Source organism: Haliotis cracherodii, unplaced genomic scaffold (assembly GCF_022045235.1).
Source record: "Haliotis cracherodii isolate W230 unplaced genomic scaffold, xgHalCrac1.p SCAF_10, whole genome shotgun sequence".
NCBI lineage: Eukaryota > Metazoa > Mollusca > Gastropoda > Lepetellida > Haliotidae > Haliotis > Haliotis cracherodii.
This window is the reverse complement of record NW_027266265.1, coordinates 11,486,759-11,506,220: the sequence shown is the minus strand read 5'-3', so window position 1 is coordinate 11,506,220 and position 19,462 is coordinate 11,486,759. Positions and strand designations below refer to the sequence as shown.

Below are 19,462 nucleotides of genomic sequence, written 5' to 3'. Positions count from 1 at the left end.
GTAATACTGTTAAAAGCAGCGTAAAACCCAACTCACTCACTATTTTTATAAGGTAACTCAACAAAGCAAAGTCTCTGATCCTATCTCACCAATCCTATATTTATTTATATGCTGTTTGGAGTTGAATTCAATGAAGTCATTGAATACATCCTGTCTTTCTAATAGGTAGGCTCTGTTGTTGCTGGTACTGGCACTGGCACAGTGTAATATAGAATGACAGATTTGATCTATGAAGACCCTACATTTTCAACGCCGAGTTAATCAACGTCAGTCTATAAACATTCTGAAAAAGTGGGACAAAATAGAAGAATCCATTACAAAGAGGCCCCTAAACTCAGGAATTCAACTTTTTCAAAATTAAGTTGTTACTTTGGCAGGGGATGTTTCGAAACTTAGGAAATTAGGTTAGACAGTTATGTTGATAGAGGAGACCCTGTGAGCAACTAGGTTAGAATGTAATGTTTGTAGCAGGACCCTGTTGGCATCTAGGTTAGACAGTTATGTTTATAGCGGAGACCTTGTGGGCAGCTAGGCTAGCATGTAATGTTTGTTACTTTGGTAAGGGATGTTTCGAAACTTAAGGAATTAGGTTAGACAGTTATGTTTATAGCAGGACCCTGTTGGCAACTAGGTCAGACAGTTATGTTTATGGCTGGACCCAATGGGCAACTAGGTCAGACAGTTATGTTTATATATAGCAGGACCCCATGGGCAACTAGGTTAAACAGTTATGTTTATAGCAGGACTCTGTTGGCATCTAAGTTAGACAGTTCTGTTTATAGCAGGACCCCATGGGCAACTAGGTCAGACAGTTATGTTTATAGCAGGACCCCAGGGCAACTAGGTCAGACAGTTATGTTTATAGCAGGACCTCATGGGCAACTAGGTTAGACAGTTATGCTTATAGCGGGACCCCCATAGGCAACTAGGTTAGACGGTTATGTTTATAGTGGAGACCCCATTGGCAACTAGGTCAGAGAGTTATGTTTATAGCAGAGACCCCATGGGAATCTGGGTTAGACCGTTATGTTTATGGCGGATACCACATGGGCAACTAGGTTAGACAGTTATGCTTATAGCAGTTGTGCTTATAGCAGGACCCTGTGGGCTTCCAGGTTAGAAAGTAATGTTTATAGCAGAGACCCTGTGGTCTTCCAGGTTAGACAGTTGTTCTTATAGCAGGACCCCCGTGGGCTTCCAGGTTAGACAGTTATGTTTATAGCAGGACCCCCTTGGGCTTCCAGGTTAGACAGTTATGTTTATAGCAGGACCCCCATGGGCTTCTAGGTTAGACAGTTATGTTTATAGCAGGACCTCATGGGCAACTAGGTTAGACAGTTATGCTTATAGCGGGACCCCCATAGGCAACTAGGTTAGACAGTTATGTTTATAGTGGAGACCCCATGGGCAACTAGGTCAGAGAGTTATGTTTATAGCAGAGACCCCATGGGAATCTGGGTTAGACCGTTATGTTTATGGCGGATACCACATGGGCAACTAGGTTAGACAGTTATGCTTATAGCAGTTGTGCTTATAGCAGGACCCTGTGGGCTTCCAGGTTAGAAAGTAATGTTTATAGCAGAGACCCTGTGGTCTTCCAGGTTAGACAGTTGTTCTTATAGCAGGACCCCCGTGGGCTTCCAGGTTAGACAGTTCTGTTTATAGCAGGACCCCCTTGGGCTTCCAGGTTAGACAGTTATGTTTATAGCAGGACCTCATGGGCAACTAGGTTAGACAGTTATGCTTATAGCGGGACCCCCATAGGCAACTAGGTTAGACAGTTATGTTTATAGTGGAGACCCCATGGGCAACTAGGTCAGAGAGTTATGTTTATAGCAGAGACCCCATGGGAATCTGGGTTAGACCGTTATGTTTATGGCGGATACCACATGGGCAACTAGGTTAGACAGTTATGCTTATAGCAGTTGTGCTTATAGCAGGACCCTGTGGGCTTCCAGGTAAGAAAGTAATGTTTATAGCAGAGACCCTGTGGTCTTCCAGGTTAGACAGTTGTTCTTATAGCAGGACCCCCGTGGGCTTCCAGGTTAGACAGTTATGTTTATAGCAGGACCCCCGTGGGCTTCCAGGTTAGACAGTTATGTTTATAGCAGGAACCCCATGGGCTTCTAGGTTAGACAGTTATGTTTATAGCAGGACCCCATGGGCATCTAGGTTAAACAGTTATGTTTCTAGCGGTGACCCTGTGGGCAACTTGGCTAGACAGTTAGGTTTTTAACAGGGTCCCGTGGGCAACAAGGTTAAGCAGTTAAGCTTTTGGCAGGACCCTGTGGGTACCTGATGACATGGGGTAATGGCAATATTGTCAAACATTGGTTTAATTGGCCCAGACCTTATTGTTTGCAGGCCATGGTGATATATCTTGAAGTTTTCTGACTGGAGTGTTAACAACATTCACTCACTGGCTTGTAGCAGGGCTAGCTAAAACGTGAGGCACCATATTTCCTCTAATAAGCTCTGGCTCACCATGAAGCACAAGGTCTCTAGTAAGTGCTGGTATGTTAGATTTTATATCTTCTCCATGGAAAAAATACAACTTAGGAAAGGATTTTGCCAATATTGTTTAGTGACTGTAGCTATGTATATGCAACTCAGTAGTTGAAATATTAGGTGCTGGGTCTCTTCTAACCTCAACATCGTCATAACCTGTTTATCATTTTAGAAGCTTGTTGTACAGTAGGCTTGAATACAGTAAATATCATTTAACAGTGATGTTGGTGACTTCCAACTTGGACCACTCCATGTTTGGAGTTGTTGTGTAGGCAGCATTTTATGTTATGTGTAAGAAAGGAATAGTTCTTTTTTTAATTCTATCCGCCTTGCCGAGTCGATTCTGGTCATTTGATCTTCTGCATCTCTCTTGCCAGTTTAGAATAAGATCAGCTGAGAGGATCTCTCCAGGACTTTGAAGCTCTTCCCGTGTTTATCATGTCGAAGTTAATCTGTAGGTGTTGTCACGACTGCAGGGGTAATTGACAAATAGATATGTGGGAATTTCATATGAACCAGTCAGTCAGAGATTTCAAATGTAATAAGCTCTTATAAATGTTAAAAATCCCCCAGAACATGTAAAATGCCCTTATTAATATGTCAAAAATACCCTTTGATAATGTTTCCTTTTTGAAATGTTAATATTCAAATATAAAAGTATCAACTATTCTTTTGTGTTTATTCCCATACAAAGGGGAATTCAATTAAATACTTAACTACTTGTAATCTCTTGCATTTGGCCTAAAACTCAGGCTTAGACTCAGGCTTGTGTGCATGGTGTTGCCTGATGTCATGATAATGCTGATAGTGGCATAAAATCAAGAGGCAGACCCAGGAACTTCAAAGAAAAGCGTGCACACTACCTGTGTCACAGAGTTGAAAGAACTGATAGAGTATATGGCTTGGGTAAATCCATTCTTAGCCGAGACCAGGTAGATCTAGTGATTGAAAGCTTGAGATTACATTATTTTTGAATGTTACAGTATTGTTTAATAGCATCTTGTTTCGGTGTGTAGACTGCACAAAGTCGCACTCAAACCAGGGCTTGATATAATGAGCAACACTCCACATGGTCAGGGCATGAGCCTGATCACCCAATCCACTAAGTTGCCCTTTATAACGAGTGTTGTTTGCTCTTCAGATCAATCAGTGCATCGATTGGTCCAGACTGGATTATATACAGGCTATGGATACCACAATATAGCTGGATGTAACAAGCAAATGACTGGAAGCTTACTGAACATGATGTTCCATATATTATCATTATAAATTTATTTAAGCTGAGAAAAGAACTGCAAATCAAATCAACACAAATCTCAAAAGATTTTTGCCGAGGAGATGAAATCCAGAACCATCACAAAGAGACAACATCCTCACTGATGCATTGCTTGTGTCGTGTTCTTCAAAGGATATCCAAAGGATATTGTGCACCTGGTCACAGTTCATGTTTAAATAATGTAGAGAGCACTGATCTCTTTGGAGATTGTTTCAGCATTATCCAGACAGGTAGACACACTGATGCTGAAACCTTCCCAGAATTTGCTTTGTTTCTAAAACCACAAGCCATTGGATCATAGGTGTAATCTATATACTGAAGTTGTATTGTATAGGGTATTGTTTTGACATGCTCAAAATAACTCATGATATTCATGTCTGGATCAAGGTCATTGTCATATTACTTGAGAACTCAGTAAATATGTATTGTATTTGCTGTGTAGGGAGGGAGGGACGGAGGGACACAATGCTCTGCACCACTCCACTCCACTCCACTCCACTCCACTCCACTCCACTCCACTCAATATTTGGTTATCAAATTCTCATAAGGTTCTTGAGAGAATTCCATCCAAAGACAGGGCATCTGAGGATGACTTGACCAAAGGTTACTTACCTTAAATGAAAACCCAGGGGTTGTTGTGGATTGCAGATACGGATGTGTTCATGTTAATATTGTCCTTCGTCTATGTTCTGTTTATACCATGTAATGTCAATGACCATTCAGTAGCAGTGTTTATTTCCAACAGGGATACAATGTGTGAAACTCAAACTTGCATGTATAGTGTTGCCCTGATGTCATGATGAAGGGTGCACAAAACCAAAGTGAACAAAAACTGATAGAATATATGATAGGGGTAAATCCACCCTCATCTGTGACCTGGACAGTTCAGTAGGTGCTTGAACCCAGTGGCACTGATCTGAGAAGACTTGAACTGGTATGTCATACTAAAAGGTTATGATACAGTGATGTCCTTGTTCAAGAACATTGGGCTACTCACATTAACATTTGCTTTGAGAAATAAGTGACCTTTTCTTATGGGAATGAATTCCTTTGCTTCACGTAGATGATAAGTTTGAAGATTGACAATTACGTCTTTGAAGATGAGCTGCTTGCTTCTCATCAGCATGAAATTAACTTTTGAAGAACACTCTAAAACAACACAGATGAAATTGTATTGTGATTACAAAAGCAATCTAGCAGACATATCCTTTATTCAAGGAAACACTTCCGTATCCTTTTGATTTACGGCTGTTAAATTATGCGTGGCATGACAGTGAAGACACATTGCCTGTTAACAGGTTTCCTAATGACTGCCTGTTAGACACTTGAGAGTTCCAGTATGAAATTCCCATTTCTCAAGGGCATCAGTCTCATTTAGAACAAGCATTCAGTTACGGTAATACAAAAAAATATGGAGCAGACGTGTCTATGTAGACAATATAAATGTATCCTTGTGAAACAAAAAAACATTGATTAGACATTAATTTTCTCCTCTTGAGTTGTTTGGCAATGTTTGCAACACCCATGTGGGTTATCCCAACTTGGTGGTTGGGCAATTTCGAATACAATCTGTTCCTTGAGGCCTGCATGAGGCCCGACATGTATTTATGGACTTTGGGAAGATATTTTCTGTTCAAATATGTATTTTTATATGTTGCATGCTTGTTAAGCTGGTCTTGTCAGACTTGCAGTGTGAGTTTTTTTTATGCATTATAATGGAGTTGCAAGATGTGCTAAAAGAGTTATCTCCCTTTCAGTCATTGACTGACAGTTCCATAAAGTCATGTTTTAAAAAAGAAATTCTCTTCAATTATTATCCTTATCGAGGATCTGCATATTTTGTTCTAAATACCCACAATTCTCTCATACTACCACCCAGGAGAGATGGAAAATTTGGAAGGATTCATACAATATAGAATTTATTTTCATAGCTAGCACTATAAATCGGGATCAGTCCGGACTAGTACAAGCAGCCACACAAACACACATGTACATGCACGTTGCTATATAAGCGCAATAATCTTGGACACGACGTTAAACCCTGTTTCACCTCACCTTGTCCGTCCGTTATGTTTCGGACACATATTGAACTGGTGCCTTTTGATGTTTTCGTATTTCTAAAAATATATTTTGTTTTTGTTTTTTGTCTTTTCACTTTGTGCATAGTGTCTGCATTGAGGACAAGGGTTCTCAAAAACTACTGAAGCTACATGAATGAAAATTTGAAAGCTTATCTAAGAGTTACTTGGGTTATAAAACTGGTGCCATGAATTATGATGTTCCAGAGCTTCATCCCTTGCTACATGATTTCAGATTTTGTGCATCCTGTGCAGACTGAGCTAAGTCCCTTTCATCTTATTTTACATGTTGCAGTGAGGGGAAGTTAGCTACTGAAGTTACATGAAACTTTGCACACTTATCTAAGAGCTACTGGTTAAAACATTGCTGTTGTAATATGTTAAACTGCAGCATGGTATCTCAATGGAATAGCACAATAAAGCTGGCATAAGTCTGAAATAGCACACACACACACACACACACACACACACACACACACACACACACACACACACACACACACACACACACACACACACACACACACACACATGCATGCTTGCTGTTATATAATTGCAATAATCTTGAATATGACGTTAACCCCATTTCACCTCATCCATCCATGCAGGTAGCATATATGGCGCTCTATGAGAGCAATAATCTTGAACAGACTTTAAACCCTAATTCACCTCATCAACATCAAAAGCTTTCCAGGAATTATTTTAATCTGGTGCTATATCTTGCTTGTATTTATAATCTCTATGGTTTTACCTTCAATAGAGATGTTATTCATTCCCAGTGTAAAAGCAGGGCAAAGAAACTGTTATTTACTGACTTGAAGTGTGAAAATGTTATTTTGTGAGATGGCAATATGCAGACCTGTATGTTACCTCTTACTTAAGGAATTAAGATTTTTATATGACATCAAACATGGATATCAACATTTATATTTTGGTGATATCCAGGACTTAGGAAGTTAATTTCACATGTTACTGTTGACCCAACAGTTATGAAAAGAAAAAAATACTACAAAAATTGTATAAGCTCACACAATTCTTAATTTCTTCTAGACGTTTTGACACCACATAATCAACTGAGTTTTGTGCTACAGTTTGTCTATTTGTTGTTTTATGCTGCACTCAGCAATATTCCAGCTATACAACGGCGGTCTGTAAATAATCGAGTCTGGACCAGACAATCCAGTGATTGACATCATGAGCATCAATCTACGCAATTGGGATGCCATGACATGCATCAACCAAGTCAGCAAGCCTGACCACCCGATCCCGTTAGTCGCCTCTTACGACAAGCATAGTTGCCTTTTACGGCAAGCATGGGCTGCTGAATAGCATTGCATCTAGCAGCATATACTGTTCAACATTTGATGAGGACCAAAGTACTTATCTTTAGTCAAAAATGAGGTCTTCAGCGAATGTTCAGTGGTATGGTTGAGTAAAGTGGTAAAGCGAGTTTTATCTACTGTTGGTGGCTAGTTAGTGTATTTTCCATGGGAAAATTAAAGGTTTGAACTTGTTTCAAAAGTGTTGTCATTTATTTAGGGGATTTGTGTCTCTTCAAGGAGATATCTGTTAATGTTGTCTTGTCTCTGTTACAGGAACACGCCAGATGGTGACGAGGGAAGTGGTGAAGGTGAAGGTCAACTGCAGGCCAAGGCTGGTTCTGAAAAGAGATACCGAGAGGATATCAAGACTACTTATGTGGTAAGTCAAACATTTTCATTTGAAAATTTAATATTTGTTACATTCAAAATGAACATGTGCGTGTCATCAGATTTACTTGTGAGCAGTGTTATCGTATATACTGTACGATTTCTCAGTGAAGAAATGGATTCAGGAAGATCTATCACATGGCAGCATACCTGGATTTCTGTGGACCTCTGATTGAAAACATGTCCTTTATGTCTCAGTTTGAAGATCACATACTGGCTGGCTGTTTCTAGTTGTCTGTGATCTGTGACGAAGATAACTACACAGTTATTTAGTGCCACAACCCACACAAGTGTAATCTAAAGGCATGACATCATTGAAGTTTCATTCTCAGCTCCCTGGGAAGTATACACCAAAGCTGTGAGTGAGATGCAAGAACATTTACCGTATTCGACGTAATAAGCGCCCCGCTCTAATAAGCACCCATGGCCATATTTGCTGATATATTTGCTAGTGAACAATCCCAATTAGCACCCCTTCCAATTGATCAATGTACACAAGACTTATTTATTCGCGTATAATACACACTCTTGTGTTATATGCATCCTTGATTATGGGGAATTTAATTCTGGAAAAATATATCTATCGTACATAAACATGTCAGGCTGTCAGCAAAAACCACGAAATTTATCTTTCAACTCTGTTTTTTTTCCACCAAAATAATATTCTAATAAGAGCCTCCTCTTCCTAATTTTGAGAGCTCCCTGGGCACTTATTACGTCGAATACGGTATTTCAATTATGATTTGCATTACCGTTTATACCTATGGGCTACCTTATCACTGGTTCAGGCACAAAGTTTGTGAGACGCCACTTGTTTCACAATGACTCCAGTTTCAGCCTCATACACACAAGGAGAACACTGATGATGCTAAACTTGTAAACATCTTTGTGACCTTTCCATCATGAATGTGCACAGGTGGAGAAGCCTGTGAGTAAGTGATGGTCATTTAATGTGTTCACAGTTTATTTAATTCAACTGGATTAACATACAACAGTGGCGGCAATGTTTGATGTTCAATTGAAGCAAATTTGTGAGTTACTGCATACGGGTATAAAAGTTGGTATATTATTACCGACTGACATTCTCATCATGAGTTTGAAACGAAAACGCCATGCTTATGATGCTGCATTCAAACTGCAAGATGTTCTCACGGATTCATAATTCTATATACGCCGATTCACAAAATGGCGCTTAGTTGTTGATGGCAACATAACAATCATTATGAGATTAAAAAAAGACAGCAGAAACAGCTTCCACATTAGGCAAGTGGATGACTGGTTTGTTAAATCTTTAATGGAAATTATAATGACTTTTTCAATATGTAATTACAACGCTTTTCATCTTATATTATTGAATATCTGCAAGTACCGGCACAGACTTCACGGTGTCGGGTTAATGGTCAAGTTAATTCCTCGGCTTACCTTCTGTTTGCGGTCATATACGGTGGTCTAGGCACTTCAATTCCCTGAGTTTTGTCCCTGTTATCATGAGTTCAAATCCAGGATTATATTTCTGGGTTTGTCAGCACCATACCTGTGTTGTTGGTTTCACCAAAGTGGTAAACATGAGACCTGCTTTACTTAGGGCCTTCCTCCCACATTAAGCTGATATGGTGGGATATTACTAAAATATTGTCCAAAGTGGTGTTAAACCAAACTCACCTTCTCATTGATGTGATCATGGTAATGCGAACAGATTCAATCATGGTAACCAATTTCATTGCAGCGATCTCCTATGAGATAATGTTTGTTCTCACCCAAGCAGTATCTGTTGTGGAAGCCGGTTGTAGATGATGAAATAGTTTATTGACTTGTTTCCCTATGAACATTCAATGTGTGAACATTGAACATGTTCAGTGACTAGGTTGATGCATGTCATCGTATCCCAATTGAGTTGATTGATACACATGATATCAATCACTGGATTGTCTGATCCAGACTCGATTATTTACAGGCTGTTGTCATATAGCTGGAAGATTGCTGAGTGTGGTGTTAAGCAACAAACAAACAAACACACAAACTTTATTACCTCTGAAGAAAAGACAAAAAATCAGAACTTTTCCATTGTAAAAAGTAAATGTTAATTTCACGAGCAGTTTTACACAGCCTCATGCACTGTTTATTTTACATTTGGTTTCTGCACAGTGTGTTTTAGGAATATTGATCCTTTCTGATGAAATAGTTTATTGACTTGTTTCCCTATGACCATTCAATGTGTGAACCCAAATGCTCCACGTTTGTGCCAAACCAGATATTAGGAGTGACACACCCTCATTAGAACTTAGTGTTGACATAATATATACCATATTCAATGTAATAAGCGCCCAGGGCGCTCCCAAAATTAGAAATAGAGGGCTCTTAGTAGAATATTATTTTGGTGAGAACAGAATGGAAAGATCGTAAATTTCGTGTTTTATGCTGACAGCCTGAAATGATACAAAAGAAAAGTCTGCAGGTATTATACCCGACAGATATATTTTCCAGAAGTTAATTGCCCATAATTAAGGGTGCATATAACACATGAGTGCGTATTATACACAAATAAATAATGTACATTGATCATTCGAAAGGGGTGCTAATAGGGATTGTTCACTAGCCAATATATTAGCAAATATCGCCGTGGGCGCTTATTATGTCAAATACGGTAAGTGAGACCACAACAAATATGACTTTTAACGAGTCAAAGTTTTGCATTTATGATACATGTATCCATTCTCTGTCAACTAAAGTTTGTTTCAAAGCTTCAATCATGGTATTATCGCCGTGGGTGCTGAAAATAACGGGGAGTTGTGGAATCTAGCGATAACTTCATACGCAACTTCGCCGAATTTATTGTAAACAATATTGAATGAAATTTTGAATAAAATTAATAAAATAGATTACAAACATAAGTCCAGGTATACAAGGAACACTTCTTATAACCAGACAGGAAAATTACATGAATAAATTGCGTACTTCAGTATGGATTTGACGTGGTATTTCTGGTGGCTGCGTGTTCACAGTAGTGTCTTTGCATTGGGGAGGAAAAAAAATAACATGTAAAGATCTTGGTTAGAATTGGTCTTCAGCAAGCCATGCTTGTCGTAAGAGGCAACTTTGGGGATCTGGTCCTTAGTCTCGAAAAAATCTCCTATTCATGATGTGATGCTGTCTGATATTTACTTAACAATATTCTGATGATGAAATTATTCACATTCATAATTATTCTTCAAGTTTGGGGATTGTGAGCTGGAATAGGTTCCTGTCAACCTTTGCTGGTCGCAAGAGGAGACTCAGTGGATTGAGGGGTGATGTTTGGTGACAAGGTTGATGCATGTCATCGTATCCCAGTTGGGTTGATTGATGCACATGATATCAATCACTGGATTGTCTGATCCAGACTCGATTATTTACAGACTGTTGTCATTTAGCTGGAATATTGCTGAGTGTGGTGTTAAGCAACAAACAAACAAACACACAAACACACAAACTTTATTACCTCTGAAGAAAAGACAAAAAATCAGAGCTTTTCCATTGTAAAAAGTAAATGTTACTTTCACGAGCAGTTTTACACAGCCTCATGCACTGTTTATTTTATATTTGGTTTCTGCACAGTGTGTTTTAGGAATATTGATCCTTTGTGCCCAACTGGTCAATCACCGGAACACTCATAAAGACACAGTATCAGGAAATTTCTTTTTGAAGGCCTCATTGAGCATAATGTGTTTGTCTCTGCTCTGATGGGTGACTTGAGACCAATTGTTCCATTGTTTTGAGAATGCGAAGCAGCCCCTAATTCTTAACGTGTCTTTATATCAACTTTTTGTCACATACAATTGAACATGACTTCATCTGATGCCACAAATGATTGGATATAACATCTTTCAATATTAGATTGCTGGAGCTCATGTTTCCCATAATCAGGAAATTCGACTTTTTCCAACAAAATATGGGTAATTTTTAAGTAAAACATACAAGCTACAAAAAGTTATGTGAAAGATAGCTGTTTCATAATGGCTTCCAGGAGAAGTGGAAAATTGTATCAGTTAAAAGGGATAAAGTTGTGTTGTTTTCACGGTTCTGTTGGGTTAGAATCCCAGCACTACTGTCAGTTTATCCTCTGATTATTGATGTAATAGAATTAGGAATAAATAGTAAAACGGAGCCCTATTTTTATTTTGCCTTTTTGTGTGGTTTTGAGTAACATGATTGCATCATGCTTATAGTGTTAATTACTTGTCTGTTTCTGCATTAACATCTCTTTCATCTCATGATAAACTGTTGAATAAATGGAAACCCTAAATCAACTATTAACGGTAACCATTTATGACAACCATTCTGTCAAATTCATACGATGGAGGAACCGACATGGCCTAGCTGATGGCACTGTCACCTTTCCCATGATAGGTGATTTTTAGCTCCATCTACGACAGGATAGCAAATTCCACCATGGAAATATCGAAGGTTATTCTGTCCTACTATGCGACGGATTGTCAATCGGGAATCATCCTGTTCTGTTGGGTTAGAATCCCAGCACTACTGTCAGTATATCCTCTGCTCGATCCTAGATCATTTCAAAATGGCAAGCATCTTTTGGCATTTACAATGTATGTTTTCTCAATGTACAGTAATAGTTCGCAATCAAGTGTTTTAGAGTATTTGGCAATTGTGCGAGCACTAATTGTAACTTATTGTGGCATGTAAATATAAAACATCTCATGTAAAACATGCAGTGAATAAGATAGTTATGACAATATATCTATGAATTATTGATGTAATAGAATTAGGAATAAATAGTAAAATGGAGCCCTATATATTTTAGCTTTTTGTGTGGTTTTGAGTAACATGATTGCATCATGCTTATAGTGTTAATTACTTGTCTGTTTCTGCACTAACATTTCTTTCATCTTATGATAAACTGTTGAATAAACGGAAACCCTAAATTAACTATTAACGGTAACCAAGCATATAACTCTAACCTGACCTGTTGCTAGTTATCTCTCTATCATTGTTGACACCTGTCTACTTTTAAGTGTTTATACTTATGTTAGAACATCATACAGATAAAGGAATGATGAGGCATGTTAACACTTACGTACTGTATATACATTTGGCTCAAAGATACTTTGATTCAAAGGCACAGAAAATCGTTACCTGATTACTACTATAAAATGGTTCACTCTGACCACTTATGGAGGTTATGGTGTGTAGTAGTCTTTTGGGTTTTAGGAGCGCCTCTGTGGTCTAGTGGTTGTGTGTCCTCCTGGAGAGCAGAAGGTCGGGTGTTCATACCCGGACACATCATATCAACAGATTTTAGAAGATGGTACTTGTTGTTGCCCTGTCTGGCAATCAGCATTAAGGGGCAAAAACAAGGACTGGTCGACTCAGAGTCAGTATACTCTCTTTGTGACATTTATCAATTATCAGCTTCAGGTTTATGTCAGCCTGGGTACCAGACCTGATATCTCTCCAGATCGAAGTGCTCTCAATGGACTGGACGTGTCTCTTCTCATACGCATTCCAACATGGTCTCACTGGACAGAGTGATTCAGAAGCTGGAGGTGACGGATTGCATGGTCATCCTCATCGCTCCAGTCTGCCTGAGCAGGACCTTGTTTCCCAGGCTCTTATCTCTACTAATGGAAGATCCACACCACCTACCACTTCGCAGATCTTCTGCACCAACCCAGGTCAATCTGTTCTACGCCTCTCTTCCCCACCTCCATTTCGCCGCCTGGAAAGTATATTGCAAAAGATGCAGGCCTCTGGCTCTCTTCAGATGTGGCAAGACCTTCCTCCTTTCTCATTTATGACAACCATTCTGACAAATTCATCCGGTGGAGGAACCGACATGGCCTAGCTGATGGCACTGTCACTGTCCCCATGATAGGGGATTTTTAGCTCCATCTATGACAGGATAACAAATTCCACCATGGAACTATCGAAGGTTATTCTGTCCTACTACGCGACGGATTGTCAATCGGGAATCATCCTGTCCTTCACAGGCTCATGCGATCTTTTCTCTTTGAAGATGTGCTCATGCGATCTTTTCTCTTAGAAGATGTGCTCATGCGATCTTTTCTCTTAGAAGATGTGCTCATGCGATCTTTTCTCTTTGAAGATGTGCTCATGCGATCTTTTCTCTTTGAAGATGTACTCATGCGATCTTTTCTCTTAGAAGATGTGCTCATGCGATCTTTTGTCTCAGAAGATAAACTCGTGCGATCTTTTCTCTTAGAAGATGTGCTCATGCGATCTTTTCTCTCAGAAGATAAACTCATGCGATCTTTTCTCTTAGAAGATGTGCTCATGTGATCTTTTCTCTTTGAAGATGTACTCATGCGATCTTTTCTCTTAGAAGATGTGCTCATGTGATCTTTTCTCTTAGAAGATGTGCTCATGCGATCATTTCTCTTAGAAGATGTGCTCATGCGATCTTTTGTCTCAGAAGATAAACTCGTGCGATCTTTTCTCTTAGAAGATGTGCTCATGCGATCTTTTCTCTCAGAAGATAAACTCATGCGATCTTTTCTCTTAGAAGATGTGCTCATGCGATCTTTTCTCTTAGAAGATGTTCTCATGTGATCTTTTCTCTTAGAAGATGTGCTCATGCGATCTTTTGTTTCAGAAGATGTGCTCATGCGATCTTTTCTCTTAGAAGATGTGCTCATGCGATCTTTTGTCTTAGAAGATGTGCTCATGCGATCTTTTCTCTTAGAAGATGTGCTCATGCGATCTTTTGTCTTAGAAGATGTGCTCATGCGATCTTTTGTCTTAGAAGATGTACTCATGCGATCTTTTCTCTTAGAAGATGTGCTCATGCGATCTTTTGTCTCAGAAGATAAACTCGTGCGATCTTTTCTCTTAGAAGATGTGCTCATGCGATCTTTTCTCTCAGAAGATAAACTCATGCGATCTTTTCTCTTAGAAGATGTGCTCATGTGATCTTTTCTCTTAGAAGATGTGCTCATGCGATCTTTTCTCTTAGAAGATGTTCTCATGTGATCTTTTCTCTTAGAAGATGTGCTCATGCGATCTTTTCTCTTAGAAGATGTGCTCATGTGATCTTTTCTCTTAGAAGATGTGCTCATGCGATCTTTTCTCTTAGAAGATGTTCTCATGTGATCTTTTCTCTTAGAAGATGTGCTCATGCGATCTTTTCTCTTAGAAGATGTTCTCATGTGATCTTTTCTCTTAGAAGATGTGCTCATGCGATCTTTTGTCTCAGAAGATAAACTCATGTGATCTTTTCTCTTTGAAGATGTGCTCATGCGATCTTTTCTCTTAGAAGATGTGCTCATGTGATCTTTTCTCTTAGAAGATGTGCTCATGTGATCTTTTCTCTTAGAAGATGTGCTCATGCGATCTTTTCTCTTAGAAGATGTGCTCATGCGATCATTTCTCTTAGAAGATGTGCTCATGCGATCTTTTGTCTCAGAAGATAAACTCGTGCGATCTTTTCTCTTAGAAGATGTGCTCATGCGATCTTTTCTCTCAGAAGATAAACTCATGCGATCTTTTCTCTTAGAAGATGTGCTCATGCGATCTTTTCTCTTAGAAGATGTTCTCATGTGATCTTTTCTCTTAGAAGATGTGCTCATGCGATCTTTTGTTTCAGAAGATGTGCTCATGCGATCTTTTCTCTTAGAAGATGTGCTCATGCGATCTTTTGTCTTAGAAGATGTGCTCATGCGATCTTTTCTCTTAGAAGATGTGCTCATGCGATCTTTTGTCTTAGAAGATGTGCTCATGCGATCTTTTGTCTTAGAAGATGTGCTCATGCGATCTTTTCTCTTAGAAGATGTGCTCATGCGATCTTTTGTCTTAGAAGATGTGCTCATGCGATCTTTTCTCTTAGAAGATGTGCTCATGCAGTCTTTTCTCTTAGAAGATGTGCTCATGTGATCTTTTCTCTTTGAAGATGTACTCATGCGATCTTTTCTCTTAGAAGATGTGCTCATGCGATCATTTCTCTTAGAAGATGTGCTCATGCGATCATTTCTCTTAGAAGATGTGCTCATGCGATCTTTTGTCTCAGAAGATAAACTCGTGCGATCTTTTCTCTTAGAAGATGTGCTCATGCGATCTTTTCTCTCAACAGATAAACTCATGCGATCTTTTCTCTTAGAAGATGTGCTCATGCGATATTTTCTCTTAGAAGATGTTCTCATGTGATCTTTTCTCTTAGAAGATGTGCTCATGCGATCTTTTGTTTCAGAAGATGTGCTCATGCGATCTTTTCTCTTAGAAGATGTGCTCATGCGATCTCTTGTCTTAGAAGATGTGCTCATGCGATCTTTTCTCTTAGAAGATGTGCTCATGCGATCTTTTGTCTTAGAAGATGTGCTCATGCGATCTTTTGTCTTAGAAGATGTGCTCATGCGATCTTTTCTCTTAGAAGATGTGCTCATGCGATCTTTTCTCTTAGAAGATGTGATCATGCAGTCTTTTCTCTCAGAAGATGTGCTCATGCGATCTTTTCTCTCAGAAGATGTGCTCATCCGATCTTTTCTCTTGGAAGATGTACACTCCCCGGATCCTCTTGAAATTGAACTTGTCTGTCGTCTAGTCCTCTCTCTTAGCCAATCCATATGAACCACTCACCAATGCCACGTTGCTCCAAAAGTCCCCCAAGGCTCCCTTCCTATTGGCCATGGCTAAATCAGCTTGAGTTTCTGAACTCAACGCTCTTGACTATTTGCATTTTACTCATGTTCCCAACTTCCATTACATCTCTACTGGACTTTGTGGCTAAGAACCAATCCACTGCTACCTTAGGTTATGGACACCATACCATTCCTGCGTTGGCACCTACCGTTGACCATGCTGTCACCCTTTTGGACTTGGAGTATACCGTCACCCATATATAGCCAGCGTACATGGTATACTATTTGCCCAGTGGACTTATATTCTTGCATCTAAGTTTTGTTTCTTCTTTCTCACCATGCATGAGGGGAATCCTTCTAGAAAGTGGAGTTCGCCATTCATCCACTTAAGACAGATACTCTGTATTTTTTGCTCAACATAGCAGTTCCTGTACTAAAACATAATGCTTTTTTTTCGTTTGTTCCTAGATTGTAGAAGTCGAAAAAAATAATCTAATAATTCAAACTTTTGTAATTCCATCAACTACAAATTCACATTTTCACGACAAAAGAATACGTTCAACTTTAAGACTGACAAGGCCTGCTTCATGAATGCTTCAAAATCACAAAGAAATCTGAAATGTCTTTGTTGTTTGTTTCTTACCTACAACCTAGGATTTGGCACAAAAGCATCCATCTATCAATTAATAAGTCTATGTATTGTCACTTGTCTGCTTCATCATCAACATCAAAGCTTTTGCTAGTTCTTTTAATGTTTTTATTATGCTCTAAATCATATTGTAGGTACATTCAGTCAATCTTTTCTCTTCATGAACAAACTTGGCATTTGAATAATGCACACAAGCACGTTTGAAATTTCCCACCGATATCCGCTCTCTGTTCGTCATTGTCGTGTAAATCAAGACAATATCTTATCCTTTCTTGACTCATGTCATCAACATGTGTTCTTACCTGGCCCTCAGGCCCATAACTTTACTTCATGCTGTCTGTGCAATCCTGTCAATGCATTTGCCATCTCATCTTGCTTGGCAACTTTCCTTACCATACATTTAGGCCAAAAAAATCAATGCTCCATTTTATCTTTAACATTTTTAGCATTGTAAAATCAGATATTATTATTTTTTGTAGTCCATTGAGAGGTATGTTAGTATTTGCCCTTCATTTTATATATGTGTTAATGGAGACCAACTACAGTCATTTTTCTATTTATACCGGACTTGTTACAGTGAAATTTTCATTGATACCATCTGCAAATGGATTCATACCGAATTGATATGGGTGTTGGCATAGCACAGTATCGTCTTGCAATGGGTATCTTGGGTTGCATAATCTACCACAAATGCCTCCCACCAATGCCTCCCACACATGCCTAGTTCAGTTTATTTAAGTTATATATCACAATTTCATCTCTTTACTCATGCAAATTTTTTGGTATATTAATACTTGTACTAATTTGTGGGGATGTAGAGTTAAATCCTGGACCAAAGACATATGCAGACACAAAGGTTGTCCACATTAGTACGGTATGAAGTTACAAGAAATATTTTGTAAGACTTCACTTTTGCCTCTGGAATCTGTTTCCAGATGATGTTAACTCTTCCAGCATGTACGCTGGTTTTAAGAAGGCCTTGAATACTTTTTACGCAATTGTCCGAGAAAATTGGTGAAACATGGCGGACGAAGAACTGAGAAGGAACATAGAATACGCATGCGCAACATATCGGAAATAATAAAGACTGTGATGCATCATGAATAATATTTAAGAAATGGTGCCTGCGGATTATTAATAGAAATGTACAAGATATAGATGCTGAGATTACATATTGATATAAAGAAAAAGATAATAGTTGATGAAATACGTAAGTATATTTAGGATTACAATAAAATTGTGAAGGTACATTATGTAGCTGTGAGACAACGGAAGTACACAAGGTATAAAAATAGACGGGATGTGAGGTAAACACGTGCTTGGATATACATGGAAAAAATGTTAAAGTAATTATGCATTGATGGATTAATTTAGGAAAAGGCAAGTGAGTAAAAGGGAATTGAAGAAATATTTATTGGAATCATATTACGTAATGAAGGGAATAGCTGATAAAATAGTAAGAGTATGCAGGGAGGTACCCCCGGTAGTGGTAATTATTTCTGCACAAACAAAAATATTAAATTTACATTTGTTAGGCTGAACAGAATTCCAAGGCTGAAAACAATTCTAAAGCTGAATACAATTTCTAAGGCAGTTCTGCCTCATTCTGCAATATGTATTGACATCCAGTGGGATCTGTTTTAAACAAACTTTCAGTTATCTGTCAATACCGGATTTAAGTAATGGCTGCCACGGTTCATATAGCATCAAGTAAAATCTGCCTATTCTGTGTTTCCGTCGCTGTGGATTTCAGACTGAAATTGTGGGACAAAGGACCAATTGATCATGTTATTGGCACTCCACAATCAGTATTGACTTTTCACACATCCAGCACACACGTCCTGTTTGCTGTTGTCAGTAAACAATGTTTATACAACAAAGCTTGAGGCCTTTAATTGTATCAAATCAGTGTTGACAAAGATCTAATGACAGAATTAACACATACGATATATCTATCTGTCAAATGTCAAACGTGCAATCTCCTACCTGTTATGGGAATATTATTGTGAACAATTATTTAGTTCGATATTTATCACAATTGTAGAGCGACCTCCAAAGTTTGTTGGTTGGTTGGTTTTTTAACGCCGTACTCAGCAATATTCCAGCCATATGACGGCGGTCTGTCTAGCTGTCAGCAGCTGTTAGCAGCTGTTTAAGACTGATTATTCTCGAAGTTGACTTGTTATGTTAAACATCTCAAGTGGAATGGGACTGGGAAGTGTTTTCATTTATTAGCGATAAATACGGATACTTTTATTACTAGTTAAATTACTGTGAAACTTGTTATTGTGAGTGAGTGAGTTAGGTGGGTTTTGCACCACTTTTAGCAATATTAATGCTGAACTCAGCAATATTCCAGCTATATTCCATCAGACTGTAAATAATCAAGTCTGGACCAGACAATCCAGTGATTGACATCATGAGCATCGATCCACGCAACTGGGATACGATGACATGCATCAACCAAATCAGTTCAGTTCAGTTGAATATAGAACATCACCACGAAAGAATAACCTGAGTCTCCATAATCGGACAAAACAGATTCCTTTGGAAGTAAAAAGGCAAAAAAGCAATGAAAATTATGTGAGTGGATCACTGAAAATAAAAAAAAATGAGTTAAGAAATATGTGCTTAGTGTCAGTGGACTCTTGAGT

The 19,462-nt window shown here is 38.7% G+C and overlaps 1 protein-coding gene across 1 annotated transcript in view; it reads left to right on the top strand.

Moving 5' to 3' along the window:
* The window catches only part of LOC139454061 (leucine-rich repeat and coiled-coil domain-containing protein 1-like), a 543,549-nt gene that overhangs the window by 265,602 nt on the left and 258,485 nt on the right, over positions 1-19,462 (top strand). Inside the window, exon 9 of the mRNA XM_071235554.1 lies at positions 7,458-7,563. Coding sequence (XP_071091655.1) covers positions 7,458-7,563 — 106 coding nt within the window. The remainder of the gene's footprint in view (positions 1-7,457; positions 7,564-19,462) is intronic.